The sequence below is a fragment of the Heloderma suspectum genome, chromosome 4, assembly GCF_057233095.1.
Source record: "Heloderma suspectum isolate Gila_16-S chromosome 4, 16-S_ref, whole genome shotgun sequence".
NCBI classification, from domain to species: domain Eukaryota; kingdom Metazoa; phylum Chordata; class Lepidosauria; order Squamata; family Helodermatidae; genus Heloderma; species Heloderma suspectum.
The window spans coordinates 311,102,179-311,123,202 of record NC_139461.1 but is presented as its reverse complement, the minus strand read 5'-3'; the positions used below and the strand labels follow the sequence as shown (position 1 = coordinate 311,123,202).

Here is a 21,024-nt window from a genome sequence, read left to right as displayed (position 1 = left end):
CAGGGCTCTTTGTATGTTCTTATCTTTAAGGTGCCAGAGTCAGGAAAAGTGGAGAACATCCAAAATAACCCCACAGAAAAGAGAGAACAAGTCTCAGGATGAAGATAAAGTTTTATTCTTCAAAGTAAGCCAGTGCATTTCAGCCCTGTGGTGTATATTTCTGGGCCTTCAGGGGCTATAAACCTATATGGACAATACAACTCAAGAATGTACATTTATCTACATGAATATTCAAAGCGTCACAAGAGCACGGGGGACTGGGAAGGGCTGGACTAGCCTCTGCACATGCGCAGAGCACCTTTCCTTCACCTGCTCCGCTCCCCAACCAGCAAACCCACACCTTTGTGATTCACATTCCAAGAGGTGCTGGGGCTCAGGCCTGCCTGCCGCTCCCCCCTTCTCCACCTTTCATTATCTTCATCGCTTCCCAGACGTGTAGGGATTTGTCCCGCCCCAAGAAACGAATTGCGGGGCTGAGCAGGGCGCGGAGCCCCGGCACCTCTCTTTCCAGGAGCCTCCGCCTCTGGCGCTGGTGGACTGGGCGGGGGGTTGACCCACTTCCTGGCGCAATCCGGCTGCAATCGGGGCGGGGGGGCGGCGGCGGCGGCGCGCGGGGGCGCGAGATCGCAGCGGCGGCGCGGCGCGTGTCACCGCGGCCGGGGAGGAGCCGAGCCGGGCGGGCGCCTGGCGCAATCCGCGCTCGCTGCCGCATCAGCCGCCCGGGCGCCGTGAGGCGGAGCGACAGCCGCGGAGGGCGGCGCTGCCCGCGAGGAGGGGGCGCCGCCGCCGCCGCCGGAGTTACATCATCCCCCGACGGCGCGGGCAGGAGGCGCCTCGTCGCCCGGCCGCGCCGCCGCTCAGACAAAGCCGGGCGCTCCGCCGCGGGGGTGCTGCTGCTTGGCCGGAGGACCCCGCCGCCGCCTCGGCTCTTCCTCCGGGCGCGCAGCACGGGGCGGCGCTGGTGCCGAGACCTCCGCGGCGGCAGCTGCGCCCCCCACCCTCGCCGGTGGGATCCATTCCTGGGATTGAGCCCCCCCAAGAATTGCCCCCCCGCGCCCGACCTGGGATCCGGGGTCCAGCAGCCACCAGGAATTCCCAGGAAAAAGGCGCTCCCGAGTTGGGGGGAGAGAAGGAAAAAGAAGAGCCCCCCGCCCCACACCCCGGGCACATGTACAGCCATTGCGGAGAACGCCGCCGGGCGCCCTCGCCAAAGGTACCGAAGGCAGGTTGCGGCTGGGAAGGATGGAGGGGGCGCGGGGGGCGCCGCGGCGACCTCGGGGGGTGGAGGCGTTTTGGGCAGGCGCTGCGTGGCGCTCGAGGAGGCGGTGATCCTCGAACCTGCGTTTAGCACCTGGAAGCAACAGTGAACCCTTCCTTTAATACTCCCCCCGCCCCGCGTCTTCTCGCGGCCCCGGAACCGCGCAAGACCTGAGGCCGCAGAACACTCGGAGGTGCTGCAAGACTGTTGTCTCCCGCTGACTTTGCTGCAGCCGCAGACTGAGACTCTTTCCCCCTGCCCATGCTCAGAGGCACTCTCGCCCTTCACAATTCTTTCCCATAGCGCCCAGCAACCCTCCAACAGTCACACACACACTCACACACACGCGGAAATAGTGTGCTACTCTATTTTTTATTTTGGTTTCATTCTGTTTTTAAACGTCAAGAGGTTTAGTACTGTGTTCGATCGTGCCTTATTTTAGGGTTGCGACTTTTGTGAACCGCCCAGAGAGAGACCTTTGGCTATTGGGCGGAATAGAAATGCAGTCAATTAATTAATTAATTAATTAAAATAAGAGATAAAAGCTGCTCGGAAGAAAGCAGGAGTTCTGGGCAGGTTGGCGCCCCCACACCTATTAGAAATGAGGCACTATGCTCTCTGGGGTGGGTGAGGAGGGCTCATTTCATTCTTTGGAGCTGGGCCTAATTTCCAAAAAGGGAACGAGATGTCATGGATCCTTTTGCATTTATGCATGCTCCTAGGAAATCCCTGGGGAGCTCCCTCCTGCCCAGATGTTGGGGGTCTGGCTGAGTTTACTCGGTGGTGAGGTGGACATTTCTACACTGCTCACACCTGCCTGTCCATCTCCCCCTCTGCCACCCTTAATGAACCATAGCAAAACTCATCCGCTTCCCCATTCCTCGTTTCTGGATCCCTGACATATGCTAAAACAGCCTTCCCAGACCCGGCACCCTCCAGATGGGCTGGACTACAACTCCCATCATCCCTGGCTGGGGATGTAGGGAGTTGTAGTCCAGCATGCCTGGAAGGTGCTGGGTTTGGGATGCCTGAGCTGTGGTATATCTCTCAGACTCCTGATTTGACGAATGAGGAACAGAAGCCATCTAAGGGCTGATGAGCTGCAGGCACATCTGTCACTCAATATGGCACCACCAAATGACTGCCCATGAACGTGTAACCTTCCTCCACTGAAAACAATTGCGGCTGGGCCTGAGGTGAGGTGATACAGAAGTTCTGCCTGGGAGAGCAGCCTGGGACGGTTGCTTCGCATGTGCTACTTGTCACCCAGTGATGGTGCGCTTGGCGACTATGAGGGTGAGAACGGCGCGACAGCCGAGAGCTGCCCAGGTTTTCAGTGCATAATGTAGCAGAGGTGTAAGAGCGGAAATTGAGTCTCCCAAAGTTGTAGGCCAAGGAAACCTCTTTCCTAGCATACCTGTGTTAGTCATTTATGGCCTGCGGAGAGTCTGAAAGGAAAAGAGAAACTCTTGTGCAATTGTTTGTGAGTTAGACAGCAGTTTTTTTCTCTCTCTCTCTGGTTTCCTGGGGGCGATTCTGAACTTGCTACAGATGCTACAAGCAAGTGGCTATTTGTAAGCCTTTTTTCAGTGTGATGCCCACCATGTGGAGCCCACACACGGATTGCTTTTCACAACCTCCTTATGGGGACTGTAGCATCTAAATCAGCCTTGAGGGACAGCTTGTGCAGAGCTTTGGGATGGTGTGGAATTGGGCTGGGGGATGGATGGGAGGGTGTCTTTGTAAGAACTATCACATCTGCCACTAGGAAAAGGAGCTGAGGAAAGACACCCCCCTACCCCACGTTCACAGGTACCATGATTGTCTTTAGTACCAACCCTAGTACATAACTGTATGCAAATGTGGCTCAGACATCAGGGACTGAGCACCAGCAATGGGGGACAGAATTAAAACTTGGTGCAGCAAAAACTACACCAAATAAGGGGTACAAATCAAATAAGTCAATAAATAAGGTACTACATAAATGCTAGGTTTTTATTACTATTATTATTAAAAGTAGATTTAGATCAAGGTTGTCTTTAGTAACTGGGGATAAATTTTGAGAAGTGAGTTCCAGAGATTTAGAGCAAAATCTGGATTGCCCATGACCTCATTCTCCCCTTTCATAGCCAGGACTTAGGGTGAGGTTGTATGCAGGATGCTTGAGCCCAGAATTCTGTGTGTGTACGGTTGTGTGAGAGTGAGAGAGAGAGAGAGAGAGAGAGACAAATTAGTAATACAAATCTGAGTTAGTAATAAAGAGAGGGACTTAAGCATGCACAGAGTATTTTTCCTGTCTCATTGAATAGCCACAGCTGTTCCCCAGAAATCCAGGATTGGGAATGCAGGGATAACGACCTGGAGGCAACCTGGCTCCTGGCCACCTGGCTCAGCATGGGGAGGAGGTCTCCGGCAGCAGGCTTGCTTGCTGCTTGCATCATCCACTTCTTATGCTTGCTGGTGATGGCAAGTGCAAGAAAGCGATAACTAGAGGCTCCTGCCCTGGATTTTGGCCCGCACTGCAAGCCTTTGGCCTCGCTCTGGATGGCTGAGGCTGGGGGTCTCTGGGGGCCTTTGGAGTAGAGGGATTCATAGAATCATAGGGTTGGAAGGAGCTCCATGCCTGGGCTTCCAGTTGTTTTCAGCCTGGCCAACTGGTTAGCTTGGCATTTCATGGCAATGCCTGTTTGCTTGTGGTCGGGGAAAGGGCAGCCCCTGCAGCACCATCGTCTCCTCCATTTGATGGGATGGGGGGGCATTTTGCCCACTTGCTGAGAACTGCACCACTGGCCTTAGAGCAAGCAGCCTTCCCCTACTGGGGGCCTGCCAGATGTGTTGGACTACAACTCCCAGAAGCCCCCCCCCCGCCAGCCACCATAGTGATGAGGTCAGGGGCGTCAGGTTGGAGAAGGCCTAAACACCCCCCTTATTCTCTCGAGCTCCCAGGTCAACAGTCCAGGGACCTAGACAGAGATCTCTCTGTTAACTGCTCTGAGGCCGTCCGCCTCGCTGTCACACAGTGGGTGATTCAGGCCTTTGACACTCACTCTCCTGAGGGACGAGCCCTTTCTGGACCCATGCCTCATCGCACACACAGAGCAGGCGCACCGTCGTTCACGCCATGGCTCTTCTGTAACATGCGCAGCAGCCACGAGAGGCAGAAACGGCAGCTCCCAGTTCAGGCTCCATCCTGGAGACTACTGGGAGTAAATGGGGTGGGAGCTGGGGCAGGGGGCGAGGGCATCGCTGTCTTGGCTGCCTGCAAAGTTCCCACTGCGAGTTGTAGGTGAACCACTGGGTGGATGGCATCCAGCACGGCATCCGTTGCTTCACACAAGGCATGAGTAGCCTGTGGAACTCACTGCCGTGGGGCAGCCTCCTCCACCTGAGAAAGCTATGCTGAGTGGGGGTTATGGGAGTTGTAGCCCAACACTGCTGGCTGGGGATTATGCTGGCTGGGGGATTATGGGGCTTGCAGCCCAACGCATGTGGAGGGTGCAAGGTTGGGGAAGTCTGCCCTGGGGGACTGTGATGGCTCAAGAACATAGACAGGGCTGTGTGTGTATTCCACAATCCTGAAGCACAGCATTCTGGTACTCATGGGAAAATTCTGCATCTGGGGAGTCTTGGCCCCTCACTGTGCCTAGCAGAAGCATGTGCCTGGCTGCATGCTTGGATGCTCCATTGAACGGAGACCCTGAGGATTCAGGCGCACGAGATGGTGAAGAGCAGGGCACTTTCTCATTGGCTCCGCAAAGGAAAGGGCAGAAACCTGTTGGGTCCAGGGTGTCTGGAGGATCTTATGCTGGGTGATTCTCTTCCCCCGGTCCCCCCTTTTATGGAGGTTCATGGGGTGGGGACTCGGAGCAGGTTATTTTCCATGGTAGAGGCTAACACCCCACCCCAGGAGAACCCTTACCTTGCAGGAGGAGATGGTGACAACGTATCACTTCTGTGTTGCTTCTGTCGCTCTTTAGTTGCTATGGCAGTTTTGCATGGATGTTGTGCATTTGATTGCATGGCATTGTTCTCTGTGTGAGTTTTAAGGGCTTGTGGTATTCAATGTATTCTCTTGCATGCCACCTTCTTGGACATCTTTTGTGTAGTTTGTAACAGGTCAGGGAAGCCACCAGTGGAGGCTGGTGACTCTGATGTCAGTGGGGCAGTAAATCCGCTCCAGGATTCAGTCAGAACCAGCAGAGCTCTGCTTCGCAGAATGGAGAGCTGCTTTAGAGTTCTGACGTTCTGACTGAAACCTGGAGCAGATTCACCGCCCCACTGACATCGGATCTCCCAGCCTCCACTGGTCTGTAAATAATTAACTAATTAAAATTAGCTAATTAAAATAAGGAAGGGTACATTTTTGAGATTTTCAAGCAGAGGCTAGATGGCCACCTACCAAAGGTCCTGTAGCAACAGATAGCCTGCATTGGCAGGGAGTTGGACTAGATGACCTCTAAGATACCTTATGACTTTATGATTCAATGTATGAACCTTGAGATAACCAGAAGAGAGAAGTGAAGACACCTGCAATTTTCCATGCTTGCATCCCCAGTTTGTAGAGATGGCATATCACTGATTACCAGACCCTGAGGACTAGCACCAGGGCTAGGAACGGGATATTGCTGTCTTGCTCCCCGCGTGAACCTCCTTGAGGCACCTGGCGGTGCCCCTTTACTTCTGCCTCCATTTGGACTCCAACCTTTGCTCTCATTTCTTTCCATAGATGAGTGTGCTTGCTCTGGAGAGTCCTGTGGTGGCCGCCCTGCGGAAGAAGCGGCTGGACTTTGACGATGCATCCGAGGCCAACATCCCAGAGGCTAAGCGACCACGTCTTGGCCTGTTCCCAGGACTGATGCCCTGCCTCCAGCCCCTAGCTCACTCCCCACCTCCCTCGGGCCAGGGTTCGAGGGTCTCCCAGATTGGCCCCTACATCCTCCTGGAGCCCACTGAAGGGGGCCGCTGCTACAGGGCTGTGAACAGGCACACCGAGGCGGAATACACCTGCAAGGTAGGCGCCCCTGGAGAAAACTGTGGCTTCCCTGACCTGTTTCCCAGTAATAGAGGCTGTATTTTAGGATGCATTTTTAAAAATAAGGGTTGTGTGTCTTTGGGTCAAGGCTATTACCGTTGGACCAGAATGTCTCTTCAGTCCACAGTGCAGTTCTCAATAAAGAAATTCAGAGTTGTGGAACAGGTAATAAGATAATTTTTCCTATCCCTTTGTTTTCCAATCTAATTCTCTGAAGCTGCTTTCCATTAGTTTGCCAGCTGCTGCCTCTCCTGGACAGGGATAGCTTGGCCACAGCGGTACAGGCACGAGTAACCTCAAGACTGGATTACTGCCATGCGCTCTGCGTGGGGCTGCCCTGAAGGCTGATCCAGAAACTGGGGCTAGTGCAGAACGCAGCAGCTCAGCTGTCGTTGGGAGCTGCCCTTTTCAGCGTGTAACTCCTCTGCTGAGGGAACTGCACTGGCTGCCTATTTGCTACCAGGCCAGGTGTAGGGTTTTGGGAACAACTTGGGACCAGGATACCTGAGAGAGCGCCTTCTCCCTTACCAACCTGCCCAGTCACTGAGGTCATTGGAGGGCTTGCTCCTGGTGGTTCCACATGGACCTATGGCCCCACTGGAGTCCAGCAGGAGAAGAGCCTTCAGTGTGGTGGGCCCCTTCCTGTGGAACTCCCTGCCTTTGGAGGTCAGGCAGGCACTACCACTGTGCTGTTTCCGGTGCCTCCTGAAAACAGCACTGTTCCAGGAGGCATTCCTTAACTGACCAGTCATGGCTTCTATTGGCATTCTGTTTTTTGAAAAGCATGATTTGAATCTGGTCTTTTCATCTTTTTACCCTTTTGTTGTTTTATCTCTTGTTTTCACTGCTTCGAAAGCTGTTCTAGATATGGAGCAGTATACAAATATTGTAAATAAGTAAATAAATAATGATTTCGCCGCCTTACTCTGTTGCAGTAAAAACAACAAAGAGCCTTGTGGCTCCTTAAGGGCTAACAACTTTATGGTGGCATAAACTCGCTGTGGACTACAGTCCGCTTCATCAGAGTCAACAAAAGCTTATGCCATCATAAAGCCATTCATCCTTAAGGTGCCACAGGACTCTTCCTGATCCTCAGATGACGCCATCCTCCCCCGGCCCCCAGCTGCAATACAGTGCTGACACCTGCTGGCTGCACATGGCGTTTCATGCTCCCTTTAAGCCATCGCCAACACCATTTCCCAAAGGCACTCCCCATCCCCACCCTTGAATGGCAATGGGAGGCACCCTTCGGTTTTGAACCCAAAGAAGTGTGCTTTTTTTTTGATGTGGAAGAGTTAAGAATTATGTCCTCCTGGAGGAACTTGAGTTTCTGTGCAAGCTCTGATTGGAATCATAGACTCATAGAATAGTAGGGTTGGAAGGGGCCTATAAGACCATCGAGTCCAACCCCCTGCTCAATGCAGGAATCCAAGTCAGAGCATCCCTGACAGGTGGCTGTCCAGCCTCGTCTTGAATGCCTCCAGTGTGGGAGAGCCCACCACCTCCCTAGGGAATGGGTTCCACTGTCGTATTGCTCTAACAGTCAGGACATTTTTCCTGATGTTCAGCCGGAATTTGGCTTCCTGTATCTTGAGCCCATTCTTCTGTGTCTTGCACACTGGGATGATTGAGAAGAGATCCTGGCCTTCCTCTCTGTGACAGCCTTTCAAGTACTTGAAGAGCGCTATCCTATCTCCCCTCCGTCTTCTCTTCTCAAGGCTAAACATGCCCAGTTCTTTCAGTCTCTCCTCATAGGGCTTTGTTTCCAGTCCCCTGATCATCCTTGTTGCCCTCCTCTGAACCCTCTCCAGCTTGTCTGCATCCTTCTTAAAATGTGGTGCCCAGAACTGGACACAGGACTCCAGATGAGGCCTAACCAGTGCTGAGTAGAGGGGAACTAGTACTTCCCGGGATTTGGAAGCTATGCTTCTATTAATGCAGCCCAAATTAATATGTGGGAGTAAGCCCCCTTGAGCAGAATGAGGCCTACTGCTGAGTAAACATGCATAGGATTGCACACTTAGAGACTGTTTATTTCCTCCCCATGCAATAAGTGGACAAAACCAAAATATCAAGTCCTGTGTGGTTTCAAGGATGTAGCTTTTTGAGAGGGCCTGTTTGATTTCTCAGTATAGCATTTGTAAAAATGGAGATCTACATATTAGCAATTTCTCCCCATCTTGGAGAGAGGCTCTTGCTAAATTACATAACACAAGGGTGTGGTTTGGACAGGTGACATTCTTAAAGATTATGATTTGCAAGGGAAGGGCAGTTCTTGAATAAAGCATCAGTTCAAGAATACGTAGGAGGCGAGCCTACATTATGTATGGTGCCAACAAGCGCCCCCACACTTCAGTTTTCACAAGAAGATGTCCACACAAAGAGGACATCCTTGTCATTCTCCCATTGCAAATCTGCAAATGCAGAGCAAAATAGAGATACAGCCATGAGAGATGGATTTTTAGCAGATGCATTTCTACCCTGACAGCATCTGGATTTTTGCCCCATGCAAGGGCAATTACAAGAATTAGTAAACACACACACAAGCTCTGTTATGTCAATGCTTCCAATGTATTGCAGGACAAATTTAGAAATATTCAAAAGAGAGACAACCAGGTTCAAATTAGAAGTGACAAGAAACTGTTTACAGGGATTGTTTAGGTCAGAAAAAAGGCGATTGAGGGGAGACATGATAGAAGTGTACAAAATTGTGCATGGTGTGGAGAAAGTGGGTAGGGAGGCATTTTTCTCCCTCCCTCATAATACTAAAACCCAAAGGGGTCATCCCATGAAACTGATTGGTGGGAGATTCGGGACAGAGAAAAGGGGCTTTCTGTTTTGTAAAATTCTTTTAGTACTTTTTATTCACACAGTGCATAGTTAAACTCTGGAATTCACTACCATAAGATATAGTGGTGGCCACTGTTTGTGGGCAGCTGGTTGGCCACTGTGTGAACGGAATGCTGGACTAGATGGACCTTGGTCTGATCCAGCAGGGCTCTTCTCATGTTCTTATGGAACTTGGATTTCCCATCCTTTAATTGTAGTGTCTAGTCAGGGAAATGTATGACGTGACCACACCACATCATGCCTTTCCCCATCTCCACATCATCCCATTGGCTGTTGTCAGGAGGAGGCCATGCACAACGTGGAGAAGTCACGTCACTTGTTTCTCTAACCACCCTTGACAGTGAGCTGGCCGGGGAATGCTGGGAACCGTAAGACCTCTTCCTGCCTAAACGTGCCGAGGGTTGCGCTTTCAGCCACTGTTTTCTGACCTGGTCTCGTGGGTGTGGGTCTTAACCAGTTAACGCATCCTCAGTGGGTGCTTTTCCAGTAATTCTCCAGGGTTCTGCAACCCTTCCGCTTGGCATTTGATTCAGGCCATGTTATTATTTAGGTGCCCAGCCTTTGTCCGGAATGTACTACTTCAGACTGGAGGTGGGGCCCCACAGGATGGAATACTTCTTTATGTAAAGTAAATGCATGCAATAGAAAATGAGAGGTCAGGAAGATGGCTTGGCTGGAGCCTTTTTCCTGCGTGCTAGTTGTCTACCCGCAACCATGTGACCCCCCCCCCCCCCCGCACGCAGTCCGGAGTGGTACAGCCCAGATCCAGGTTGACCACCCCATGAGCTGTGGGCCCGAGAGACTTCCGCAAAGTGGCTTTTGGCATAGTGTTTCAGGGCTACCTTTGCTCATGTTTTTCTTCTTCTTAATTGGATCCTTTTCTAGGTTTATCCAGCCAAGAGTTACCCAGAGGTGATGGCACCGTACGGCGTCCTCCCTTCCCATCCGAACATTGCCTGTGTGACTGAGGTGATCGTCGGGGACCAGAACGTGTACCTCTTTTTCCAGCCTGGACAGGGCGACATGCACAACTACGTGCGCCGGCGTAAGCGCCTGCCTGAGCTCGAGGCTGCCGCGCTCTTCCGGCAGATGGCAGCAGCGGTCGCCCACTGCCACCAGCACGGCATTGTCCTCCGGGACCTCAAGCTGAGGAAGTTCGTCTTTGCCGACAGAGACAGGTGAGGGGCTGAGAAGGTGAAGGGCCCCCCCGCCCACTTGCCCCTTGATACACATCGACTCTCCCCATTTGTACCTGCAAGGCCCAGCTGCATCAGCGGCAGAATCCTGTGGCCCTCTGTCGTTGTTTATATAGCACTAGGGATTACACATGATGCTTCACAGAGTGGCATACGGTGATGTGGGTTTTCCAGAAAATGTTACATTGGCGGAAAAGTTCCCATGCAAATGAGGGCAATTTACATAGGGTAATTTGCATTGGAAAATTTCCAGGTTATATCAGAACGTTTTTCGGTTTGCATTGGAAAGTTTTCTAATGCCCCAGAGCTGGGGTGAGCAAATCCTGCCCTTCCAGTTGTTTTGGCTTACAACTTCCATCAGCCCTTGCCAGCACAGTGAATGGTGAGGGATCATGGGAGCTGTAGGCCAAAGCATCTGGAAGGCCATGAGAGGCCCATCTCCACCCTAGGGAGCATCTAGTTAAGCATGTTTATTTTACATGCATTTACTAAACAGAGCTAAATATGCACCCCATGTTAATTTCTTGTCTCAGTACACCATCGGTATTTGACCTGAAACATTTGAGGAAAAATGTTAAAGCACCTATAATGTGATTTAAATGTTAGATTACATAGAGGTTTTACTGGAATACTGAATCACCTGAAAAACATTAATTACAACTTTGAAATTGCCATGCTTGCCTAATATTGTATTTGCAATTGGTGTCTGTTCATTTTTAATAATGTACTTAGGAAATTGAAAAATTTCCATGGAAAAGTAAAGCACTGGGAAAAAATTCTGCCCAGCATCACTGGTAGAATAAGCAGAACAAGGCAGGTCCTTGCCCCAAGGAGTTTACAATCTTACAAAGCTCTCCCACACTGGAGGCCTTCAAGACGAGGCTGGACAGCCATCTGTCAGGGATGCTCTGACTTGGATTCCTGCATTGAGCAGGGGGTTGGACTCGATGGCCTTGTAGGCGCCTTCCAACCCTACTATTCTATGATTCTATGATCAGTTTCAGCATAAGAGCAGGTGCCAGGGAGAGGGGAGGAAGAGGGCGGGGCGCTGTGTCTCCCCCCTTACACTCAGTGCCCCTTTGGTGGAGCCATTTAAGGCAGCCTTCCCCAGCCTGGAGCTCTCCAGATGCTTTGGACTTCAACTTCCATCAGCCCCAGCTAGGGATGTCGGAGAAATCCATTTGCAGGGTGGAGCTTGACAGCTTTACCTAGGCTAGGCCCCTGGACTTCATTTCAGTTCCTCCTGCAGCACCCGATTAGGTCTGCAGTGAGTTGGGCCAGTTCATGGATTTTCTGGGAATTTTGTGCAGGGGGGTGGGGTGGGGTTCTGCAATTTGCACAAATTTCTGAGCAATTTGTGCAAATTCTAGTGGAATTTGCACAAAATATGGGTGAATTTGCAAAATTTGTGCACATTCTGCTGTGATTTCTGCAAATTTGGCCATAATTTGCCTAAATTGCTCAGAAACCTGCGCAAATTGCAGAACCTTCCCCCAAATGTGCAAAACATTTGCCCCCAAATGTGCAAAACATTCCTGGAGTTCGGGGAACAGCTCACAGCTCAGCACGCAGATGCAAAGCAACTTGTACATGCCGTGGAACTCTGTCCAGGCAAAAGAAGAAGCAGATGCGCTGCTGCGACAGACACCTGTCGTCCCAGCCCGCATGAGCAGTGGCCAGGGATGCTGAGAGTTGTGGTCCAAAACTTATGGAGGGTACCAGGTTGGGGAAGGCTGATGGGAGGGACCGGGAAATCTTTGGATGGCTGTCAGAGGTGGAGTGAAGGGCATGAGCAGGAATACAAGTGGGGCGAGGGGGCTGGAGAAAAGTGGGGCGGAACGCCTTGGAAAGCTTTGAAGGTGCCGAATACCAGTTAGCTCCCAAAGTGTGTCCAAGGTCTTGTTGCTGGTTTATAAAGTCCTAAACAGCTCAGGACCAGGCGATCTGAGAGACCAACCGCTCCCAACTAGGCTGCCCTGTTTCTACTCTCTGAGGGGGAGGGATGGCTCACCATAGCGTGGCCTGACCATGCCACGGTGTGGACCAGGGCCTTCCCCACTGTGGCACCCCCCAAGTGGAATGATCTGCCCCCTGAGATCAGGCGGGCTCCTGGTGTGAAGTGCTTGCACTGACAACTGCAGACACACTTCTTTGCCCAGGCATTGCCCTGGCTGCTAGTATTGTCAGCTACCCCTGGTTAATTGATATTTTGTTCTTTTTATCATGCATTGTTTTAATGAACCATGGGAAAGGGGACTTATTAATATATATCTTTTATCACTGACTATATTGGGGGGAGAGGGATTACCTTACTGTATCTTTCAATCATAAATCACACACACACACACACGGGGAGCATTCAGACATGTGATTTCCCCCACCTGCCACATGTAGTGGTACAGTCCCACAAAGCGTGGTCCATACCACGTGATCTTGCTGATTCTGTGGTTCAGCTCCCTGAGCAATTGGAGGGGTGGGGGGACGGCCGTTCTCGCCATCCCTTTGAAGCATGTATGGCGAGAGAGGGATTCTGAACTGTGCTGGCGACTAAGGGTGCTGTGCTGAGGTGGCTAGGTATTGCAGATGGATTCTTCAAGAGTAATTATCCATTTAAAAAAAAAAATGTTTGTGCCAGAGTTATTTATTTTTATTTATTTCATTTCTATACCACCAATAGTTGACGCTCTCACATTCAGCCCAATAGCTGAAGTTACTGGCTCAATCAGTTTGCACACATTTTCCTCCTAAAATGCTAGACTGTTTGGGGGGTGGCAAAGAGTAAAAAATCCAGACTTTCACCGGGGATGCAACCAAAATGCAGATCTGTTCAGAAATGAGCTTAATACGTCCCAGTTGCAGAATTCAGGTTTTCTGGTTGCACAGTACAGTTACGCCTTCATTCCCAACTGCTGCTTCTTCACCACCAGACTCTGCCTTCAGCAGCTGATTGCTGGCTCTTAACTTTCCCCCTTCTTGTGCACAGATCCAAATTGCTGCTGGAGAATTTGGAGGACTCCTGGGTACTGGACGGTCCCGACGACTCCTTGGAGGACAAGCACGGCTGCCCCGCCTACGTGGGGCCCGAGATCCTCACCTCCAAGGCCTCTTACTCTGGGAAGGCGGCTGACATCTGGAGCCTGGGCGTGGCCCTCTACACCCTGCTCGTGGGGTGCTACCCTTTCCAAGACACCACGCCCGCCTCACTCTTTGGCAAGATCCGCCGCGGGCGCTTTGTGGTCCCCGAGGGCCTCTCGCCTACGTCCCGCTGCCTCATCCGCTGCCTCCTGCGAAAAGACCCGGCCGAGAGGCTGACAGCCAGCGGGATCCTGTTGCACCCGTGGCTGGCTGCCGGAAGTGCCCCTGAGGGCTCCAGGGGCAGCCCCTCTGGGGAGCAGGGACTGGAGCAGGTGGTGCCGGAAGTGGGGAGCGTAAGGAAGGTCGTGAAGGAGCCAGAGGAGGAGGAAGGCCTGTACAGCTGAGCCGGCAAGGAGGAAGCAAAGGGGTGACCTCTGTCGTAGCCCAGCCCGTGTCACACAGCGGAAGGCAGCCCCCTCCCGTCTCTGATCCCACGGCTACGACTAGCCCACAGGGCACCTTTGAGCTGCCTGGAGCCACCCTGGCCAGCGAACGGCGAAGACGGGGCTTTTGCATCTGGACCAGGGAAGGAGGGAGCCGACGCCCCCGTGCACCGGCGTGCCCGCTGCGGTGCGCTCGAGGCGTACGTGCAGAAGAGGCGGTTCTGCATGCTACAACTGACAGCTGCATCTCCTGCGTTAAGGAGGGGGTGCTTTGCGTGCTTCGCCCCTGCTCGTCTCCAAAGCGAGCGATCCGGGCTCGATGCTGCTGGCCCGCCATGGAAGCCTGGGAAAGCGCACCGGGGACCCACCCGGGGTTCCTGGAGAAAGAGGTCTTGGTTACGAAGGCCAGACTGCGCGCCCCCCTCTCCAAGTCCAAGGACTGGGTTTTGCGATCCGCCGTCTCGGTCAAAGCGAAGGGCTCTCAATGGGGTTTTTGGTCAAGTGGCTGTAAAGAGGCTGTCCTGCCGGTGCCCGACTCCAGTGACCTGCTGTTGACAGGAGAACGTGTTTCTTTGCCCCAGCGCATTGTGTGTTGGGACGGAGGGCGGCCTTGGAGGGAAGAGACTCGGTTGGGTGACTAGGGGGTGCTTTCCTCCCCCTTCCTGTTGTGACAACGTCTAGGTAACATGTGGCCTTAAACCCGCTCCTCTTTGGGGCATAATCCGTCTCCTACTACCCCCTCCCCATCCTCGTCCTCATCGTAGTGCCTCTGATTCCAGGCCTGCCTTAAAAGAAGACTCCTCTTGGGACGGGCTCGTGGGCCCTGCCTGTTTTTCTACTTGAATTTAACTCACTACTTGACGTGTTTTGGGGCTGGGGGGAAGCTACTGATGGCTCCCAGCTTTGGGCACCCCCCGTTGTGTCTCCCCTAAGCCTCCCACACCTCCGTGGCCGACTGATAAGAGAAATGTGGCCAGGCCTGTTTGCCTGGGGCTCACGTTGTGGCGTTTTTCTGGGACAGAATGATGTGTCCTTTCCCCCCAGAACTCCCATCGTGTTAGACCGCATCTCTAGCCTCATTGATCTAAACCAGGATTGTTTTCCTCCCCAGTATTGCCTTGACTGTTCTTTGCTGCTGAAGGTGGGACAGGAAGAGGCCAATGGCCATTTTGGGGTCAGATGTGTCCGCTGGGTTCCTTGAGGCCAAATCAGGGGCCCAGAGTTTGGGGCTGGCTTTGGTAGCCAAGCCCACCTTTGTGGTTGCCAGGGCCTTGCCCTTCCCCCGCGCTCCTGACTTCATGCCGCACCCCCCGTGAGAGGTCGCGCACCATTCTCGGTTGCCCTGGTGCTGGAAAGGCTAGTGAGGGCTTCCTGGCTTGGCTGCTGCGTGGCTCGCTGAGGCATTCTTTGCACCTCGATGTCACAGCTGCCGTCCTCCAGTCCAGTTCTGTTCCGGTTTGGCTTGCACGGCCGAGGCCCGCCTGATCCCTTGGCCAAACAGCCAAACAAGCCCCACCCTTCCTCCCACTGTGCGGCTGGGAAGGGAACAGGAGTCACTACACTAGTGCAGGGACGGTCCCCGCGCTCTTCTTGAGCTCCAAAGCGGGGGGGGGGGGAGCTGGAGGTCATCCCGCCTGCTAGAGGGCTCTGGCACGCACGCCTGGGCAAGCCAAAATATGGGCGCCCTTTTCTCTGGGATTCAGTGGGGCTGTAGATGTGGCTCCTTCCAGCTCCTTCAGCCCATAATACGGGGGTGAGCAACCTGTGAGCCACATGCAGCCCCCATGCCCTTTTTGTGCCCCCCCCTCCAAATTTACCAATATCTGGTGGCTGGACAGTGGTGGCAGAAGAAAGAAAATAGTCTAGAGACTTTTAAAGAAAATAGTCTCTTTCCTGCCATCACACTGCTGAAGTTTGGCGGCAAACCATCCCTTCGGGCTTTTTAAAAGGAGGCTATTTTTCTTTGCCGCTGCTGCCACGCCACCAAATTTGGGCAGGGTGGCTGGATCAGGGTATGGTCGACGGCGGGGTTTGGAAGGGCAGTGTGCCTCCCCCCCGGAAAGGTGCCTTAAGATCTGCTCCTCCCCGCTCAACTGAATGCCAGCTCAGCCCTTCCAAGTTGTGGGGAAGCATTTGGTGCTGCCTTTTCCCCTGGAGAAGCCAGCGTCGTATGACTCTCTGGGGGGCCCTTAGGGCATGTCTGCACTACAGACAGGAATGGGTTGAGCGGCCATTCCCGATGCCCTGGGAACTGCCTGCCATTCTAGGAGGGAGCTAGGAGTCTCCAGCAGAGCTCCTAGCACCTTTGCCAAACTACCATTCCCAGGATCCTTTGAGAGGGAGCTGAGCTGTTAGAAACGGCAGGTCGCTCTGCCTTAGGGCTGCTTCTTGGTTACACAGTGGGAGCATGTTGGAGCTGGCGCAAACAGACTTCTTGTCGTGGCAGGATAGCTGGTCTGGCAAAAGCCCAGGTTCCGGTACTGCTCCTGCCATGTGAGAGCAAACTTTCAAGAAGGTGGATTGAGGGAGGGGAGTCAAGATCCAGCTGACACATCCAAGAGTTGAGTTGCCATGTGAAAAGGGCGGGGGGTGTAAAGAACGAACTGACCCCCCCCCGGCCCCATTAATGGTTCTCTCTGGCTCACCAGCAGTCCGAGCCCTCGGACCCTGCAGCACCTCCTCACCAGTCGGTCCCCTGCTCCCCCCTGCCCCAATTTCATTGCTATGTATGTAGCATACGTGTGCCTTTTCCTTCCTGACCAAACAGTGACACTACCATCAGAGGCCACGGCTCTCTCTTTTTTTACAGAGTGGATTGCTTATTTTTCTGTCTCTCGGAAAATAAAAGATCTATTGGTTTGCCTTGCGAGTATCATTGCAAGAGAGAATCTTGTGACTTGCAACACCTGCCTCTCTGTGACAGGGTTCGCCAAATTCTTGTACAGCCTTTGTCAGGTGGAATGTCGGAAGCTGTCTCAGGGTGCAGTCCTATCGATTGCACCTTCAGTGATCAGAAGCCCCCAAACTCAGAGGCGTCCGATCATCCAGTGAAGGGCGGGAGGAGTGGCAGAGGGGATCCTCACCTCCCCGTCTTCCCACCCTGCAGATTTTGCTAGATGGGCTTTTGAGCCTGTCTAGCAAGGGTGCTTCAGAGTGGGAGGGAAGGAGGCTGGAAGAGGCTCAGGATAACTTGGATCCTGGCCTCTCCAGTCTACTTCCCTCCCCGCCCACTGCAACGCATCCTTTCATCCTCCTCCAAGATCGCTTTCCTGACCTCGGAGGGCAGCCAGTGTGGTTCTTTCTGAGCTGGCTGCAAGGGGGCAGGGGAGGGGGGTCAGATCTCCAGCTCCCCCTTTGACTTGGAAGGGAGAATCTGAACAACCTATGCCCCCTGGGCATCTTCCTCAAGGACCAGAGGGTTCCTTTCTTGGGCTGAGTCCAGCCCAGGATTCTCTCTCCTCACTGGCTGCAGCTGTCCAGGGACTTGGGCAGAGAAGGGTGTTCCCTATCACCTTTTAACTGGAGATGCCAGGGACTGAATTTGGGACCTTCCACATTCAAAGCAGGTGTACTGCTTGAGCAATGGCCTCATCTCTCTCCCCATGTTTTGGTACTAACCCTCCTTGCCTTCCTTCATGGGTGCGGAACTTCTTCATCCCAAGGTCTAAATTCAATTTCGCAGATACTCTGGGGGGCTGCATTCCAGTGATAGGTGGGGTCAAAGGCAAAAAGGGTGGGCCCAAAAAATATACCAGCATATTTTAGCTTAACGTTGTTATTGCCAGTGACTTTGCCTTCAGACAGGCATGTCAACCTTTCAGAATGGGAAAAAACACCATAAAAAACCCAGGAAACCACCAAACAATAGGCAGATAATCAGCGGTTGGAGGAAAGGGGGCGTTTGTCCCAGGGACTCCGGGAGGGCCATATTGGGAGCCCGTAAGCCTGAGGTTATTTATGTATTACATTTCTATATTGCCCAATAGCTGAAGCTCTCTGGGTTGTTCACAACTATTAAAACCATAAAATATAACATAAAATACAGTATAAAAGTTTAAAACTACAGTATAAAATAAAAGTAAAACCAAAATAAAACCTAGCAGCAATGCAAAGATTTAAAATACAGTAACAGATTGAAAACAACAGAAACTGAATAAGGTTACCTAGCCCTGCCTTATTAAAATTGACCAGTAAACCTACCTGCACGGACACACTAACTAAAGTGACATGTGGTCCATCAACAGCTTGAAAATAAGCAAAAGCTTCTGATTTCCAAAAACTGGAAGCAAAATCTACTCGCCATAGTTAAGTTGCTGTTTACAAGTCTGAGATTAGTTATTTATTACATTTATTTCCCATCCTTCCTCCAAGGAGTCCAGGGTGGGTTACACAGGTGGGGCTGCTCCTCTTCTCACAACAACCCTATGAGGTAGCATAGATGGAGGGGATGTGACTGGGCAAAGGTTGCCCTGTGGCTCAAGCAGGAATTTGAACCTGGGTCTCCCTAATCAATATCGAACACTTCAACCAGTGAAGAATTCCCTCAATGCTTTTTCCTCTTGGGTCAGAGAGATTCCCACCCCCACCGGTTGACCCACCCCCAGCCCTTGCAAAAAGGGTAGGAATTTGCTACAGTGGTGTATTCATACTGCATCTCACACCCCATGAATTTTGAAGAGCTTTGGAGAGGCTTCCTTGGATCTCCCTCCCTATACGACTCATCCAGGCGCTTATACAGTCAGGGCCAGAAATATTGGAACAAGGATAACTGTTTTGGCAGCTGGCCTCTGTACACCACCACATTGAAGTTGAAAGGAAACACACCCAGATGGGAACGAAGTCAGGACTTTCAGCTGTAATTCAGGGGTTTGGCAAAAGTGGGGCACTACCCATTTGGGAAGTACAGCCAGTGGCATACGCACACACCCATCGTTGGTGGCTCAGAAGTAATGGAACGAATGGCTGACAAGCAGCTGCATGGCCAGGTGTGGCCTGTTTCCTGGGTACCCCATGACCAATCAAGCAGATAAAAGGCCTGGAGGGGGTTCTGAGTGTTACATTTGCATTTGGTAGCTGTTCACTGGAACTCCCAACATGAGGTCCAAAGAGGTGTCCATGTGAGTGAAGGAGGCCATCATTAGGCTGAGGAAACAAACCCATCAGAGAGATAGCAAAAACATTGGGAGTGGCCAACACAACAGTTTGGAACATCCTGAAAAAGAAGGAATTAACTGGCAAGCTCAGCAACAGCAAAAGGCCTGGAAGACCATGGAAGACAACTACAGTGGATGACCGCAGAATGCTGCTCACGGTGAAGAGGAACCCTTTCACAACATCTAGCCAGGTCAAGAACGCTCTTGCGGAGGTAGGCATGTCATTGTCAACATCTACAGTATAGAGACGGCTTTATGAATGTAAATACAGAGGCTTCAGAGCAAGGTGCAAACCACTGGTAACGCTCAAGAACAGAAAGGCCAGATTAGCCTTTGCCAGCAAACACCTAAAAAAACCTGCCCAGTTCTGGAATAAGGTTCTTTGGACTGATGAAACCAAGATGAACTTGTACCAGAATGATGGGGAGAGAAAAGTATGGAAAAGGAAAGGAACAGCTCATGATCCAAAGCATACCACATCATCTGTCAAACATGGTGGGGGCAGTGTTATGGCGTGGGCATGTATGGCTGCCAATGGAACCGGGTCACTGGTGTTTATTGATGACCTGACTGCTGATCAAAGCAGCAGGATGAATTCTGCAGCATATAGGGCTACACTTGCTGCTCAGCTTCAGCCTAATGCTGCCAAACTGATAGGATGCCGCTTCATATTGCAGATGGATAATGACCCAAAACATACAGCAAAAGCTACCCAAGGGTTTCTCAAGGCAAAGAAGTGGGATGTTCTTCAACGGCCAAGTCAGTCACCTGATCTCAACCCAACAGAGCATGCTTTTCACTTACTGAAGACAAGACTGAAGGCAGAAAGACCCACAAACAAGCAGCAGCTGATGGCAGCTGCAGTAAAGGCCTGGCAAATCATCTCGAGGGGGGAAACTCAGCATTTGGCCATGTCCATGGGTTCAAGATTTCAGGCAGTCATTGACTGCAAAGGATTTTCATCCAGGTATTAAAGGCGATCCTTAAGTTTGAAATGATGTTGGTTTGTTCCATTACTTATGAGCCACCAACGATGGGTGTGTGCATATGCCACTGGCTGTCCTTCCTGAATGGTTAGTGCCCCACTTTTGCCAAACCCCTTGAATTACAGCTGAAAGTCCTGACTTCCCTCCCATCTGGGTGTGTTTCCTTTCAACTTCAATGTGGTGGTGTACAGAGGCCAACTGCCAAAACAGTTATCCTTGTTCCAATATTTCTGGCCCTGACTGTATGTGAAAGCAGGGGGTGGCAGACACAGATTTTTGTTTGAACCAGGGCTGAGCCCCAGAACTAGAAAGTCATGCAGTGGAATTTCCATGCATTTCTCTATGGGTGTCTCTGGGTAAGGAAGCCTGGCCTGAGCCTAGCCCCATGCCAGTTTACACAATTCTCTCAAATTCTGCAAGAAGAAAAGCTGAATGGTTTTGAATTACTTATCTGCATATGTCCTGACTTCCTGCCATCCATCTGGCTTCTGCTCTTTACAGGAAGAGGCAAAGAGCTACCTACATAAGGCGCCAAACCTGCCCCCGGGCACCACAGTAAGTGAACTTATCCCCGGGGAAAGCCTGTCGTTGCAGCTTTAAGGCACCCTCACCCAGCCCAGTGCCCTGTGTCGCCTACAACTCCCAACATCCTCACCTGTCTCACAGTAGATAAAAATATAAACTAAAATGAGCAACAATTTGGTGACCTTTAATAGAACCCCCAAGTCTACAGCACCCGGTGCCTTCCAGATGGGTTGGACTAATGAGCTGGACTAGTGGCTGGCTGGAGGATGCTGGGAGTTGCAGTCCAACCCATCTGGAAGGCATCAAGCTAGGGAAAGGTGCGTTAAGGAATAGAAACACGTTTAAGAAAAAAGAAAAGCAAGCAAGATGTTTCTGAGAATGTTGAAATCTGTGCGAGCTGCCTAGTTCTGTGCTTGCTTAAGTGCTATTCTGGAACACGCAGTTCTGAAGACATAACAGAATCGACGCCCTTTCTTCCACTTTGCTGCCCTGCCAGAGTGAAATCC

The 21,024-nt window shown here is 51.9% G+C and overlaps 1 protein-coding gene across 1 annotated transcript; it reads left to right on the top strand.

Moving 5' to 3' along the window:
- The first annotated feature begins 571 nt into the window (after positions 1-571).
- TRIB3 (tribbles pseudokinase 3) lies at positions 572-16,716 on the top strand. Its single transcript, XM_084854522.1, has 4 exons — positions 572-1,213; positions 5,985-6,269; positions 10,026-10,318; positions 13,320-16,716. The coding sequence occupies exons 1-4, from the start codon at positions 1,169-1,171 to the stop codon at positions 13,813-13,815; spliced, it is 1,119 nt and encodes a 372-aa protein (XP_084710648.1). The 5' UTR covers positions 572-1,168; the 3' UTR covers positions 13,816-16,716.
- The last annotated feature ends 4,308 nt before the right edge of the window (positions 16,717-21,024 follow it).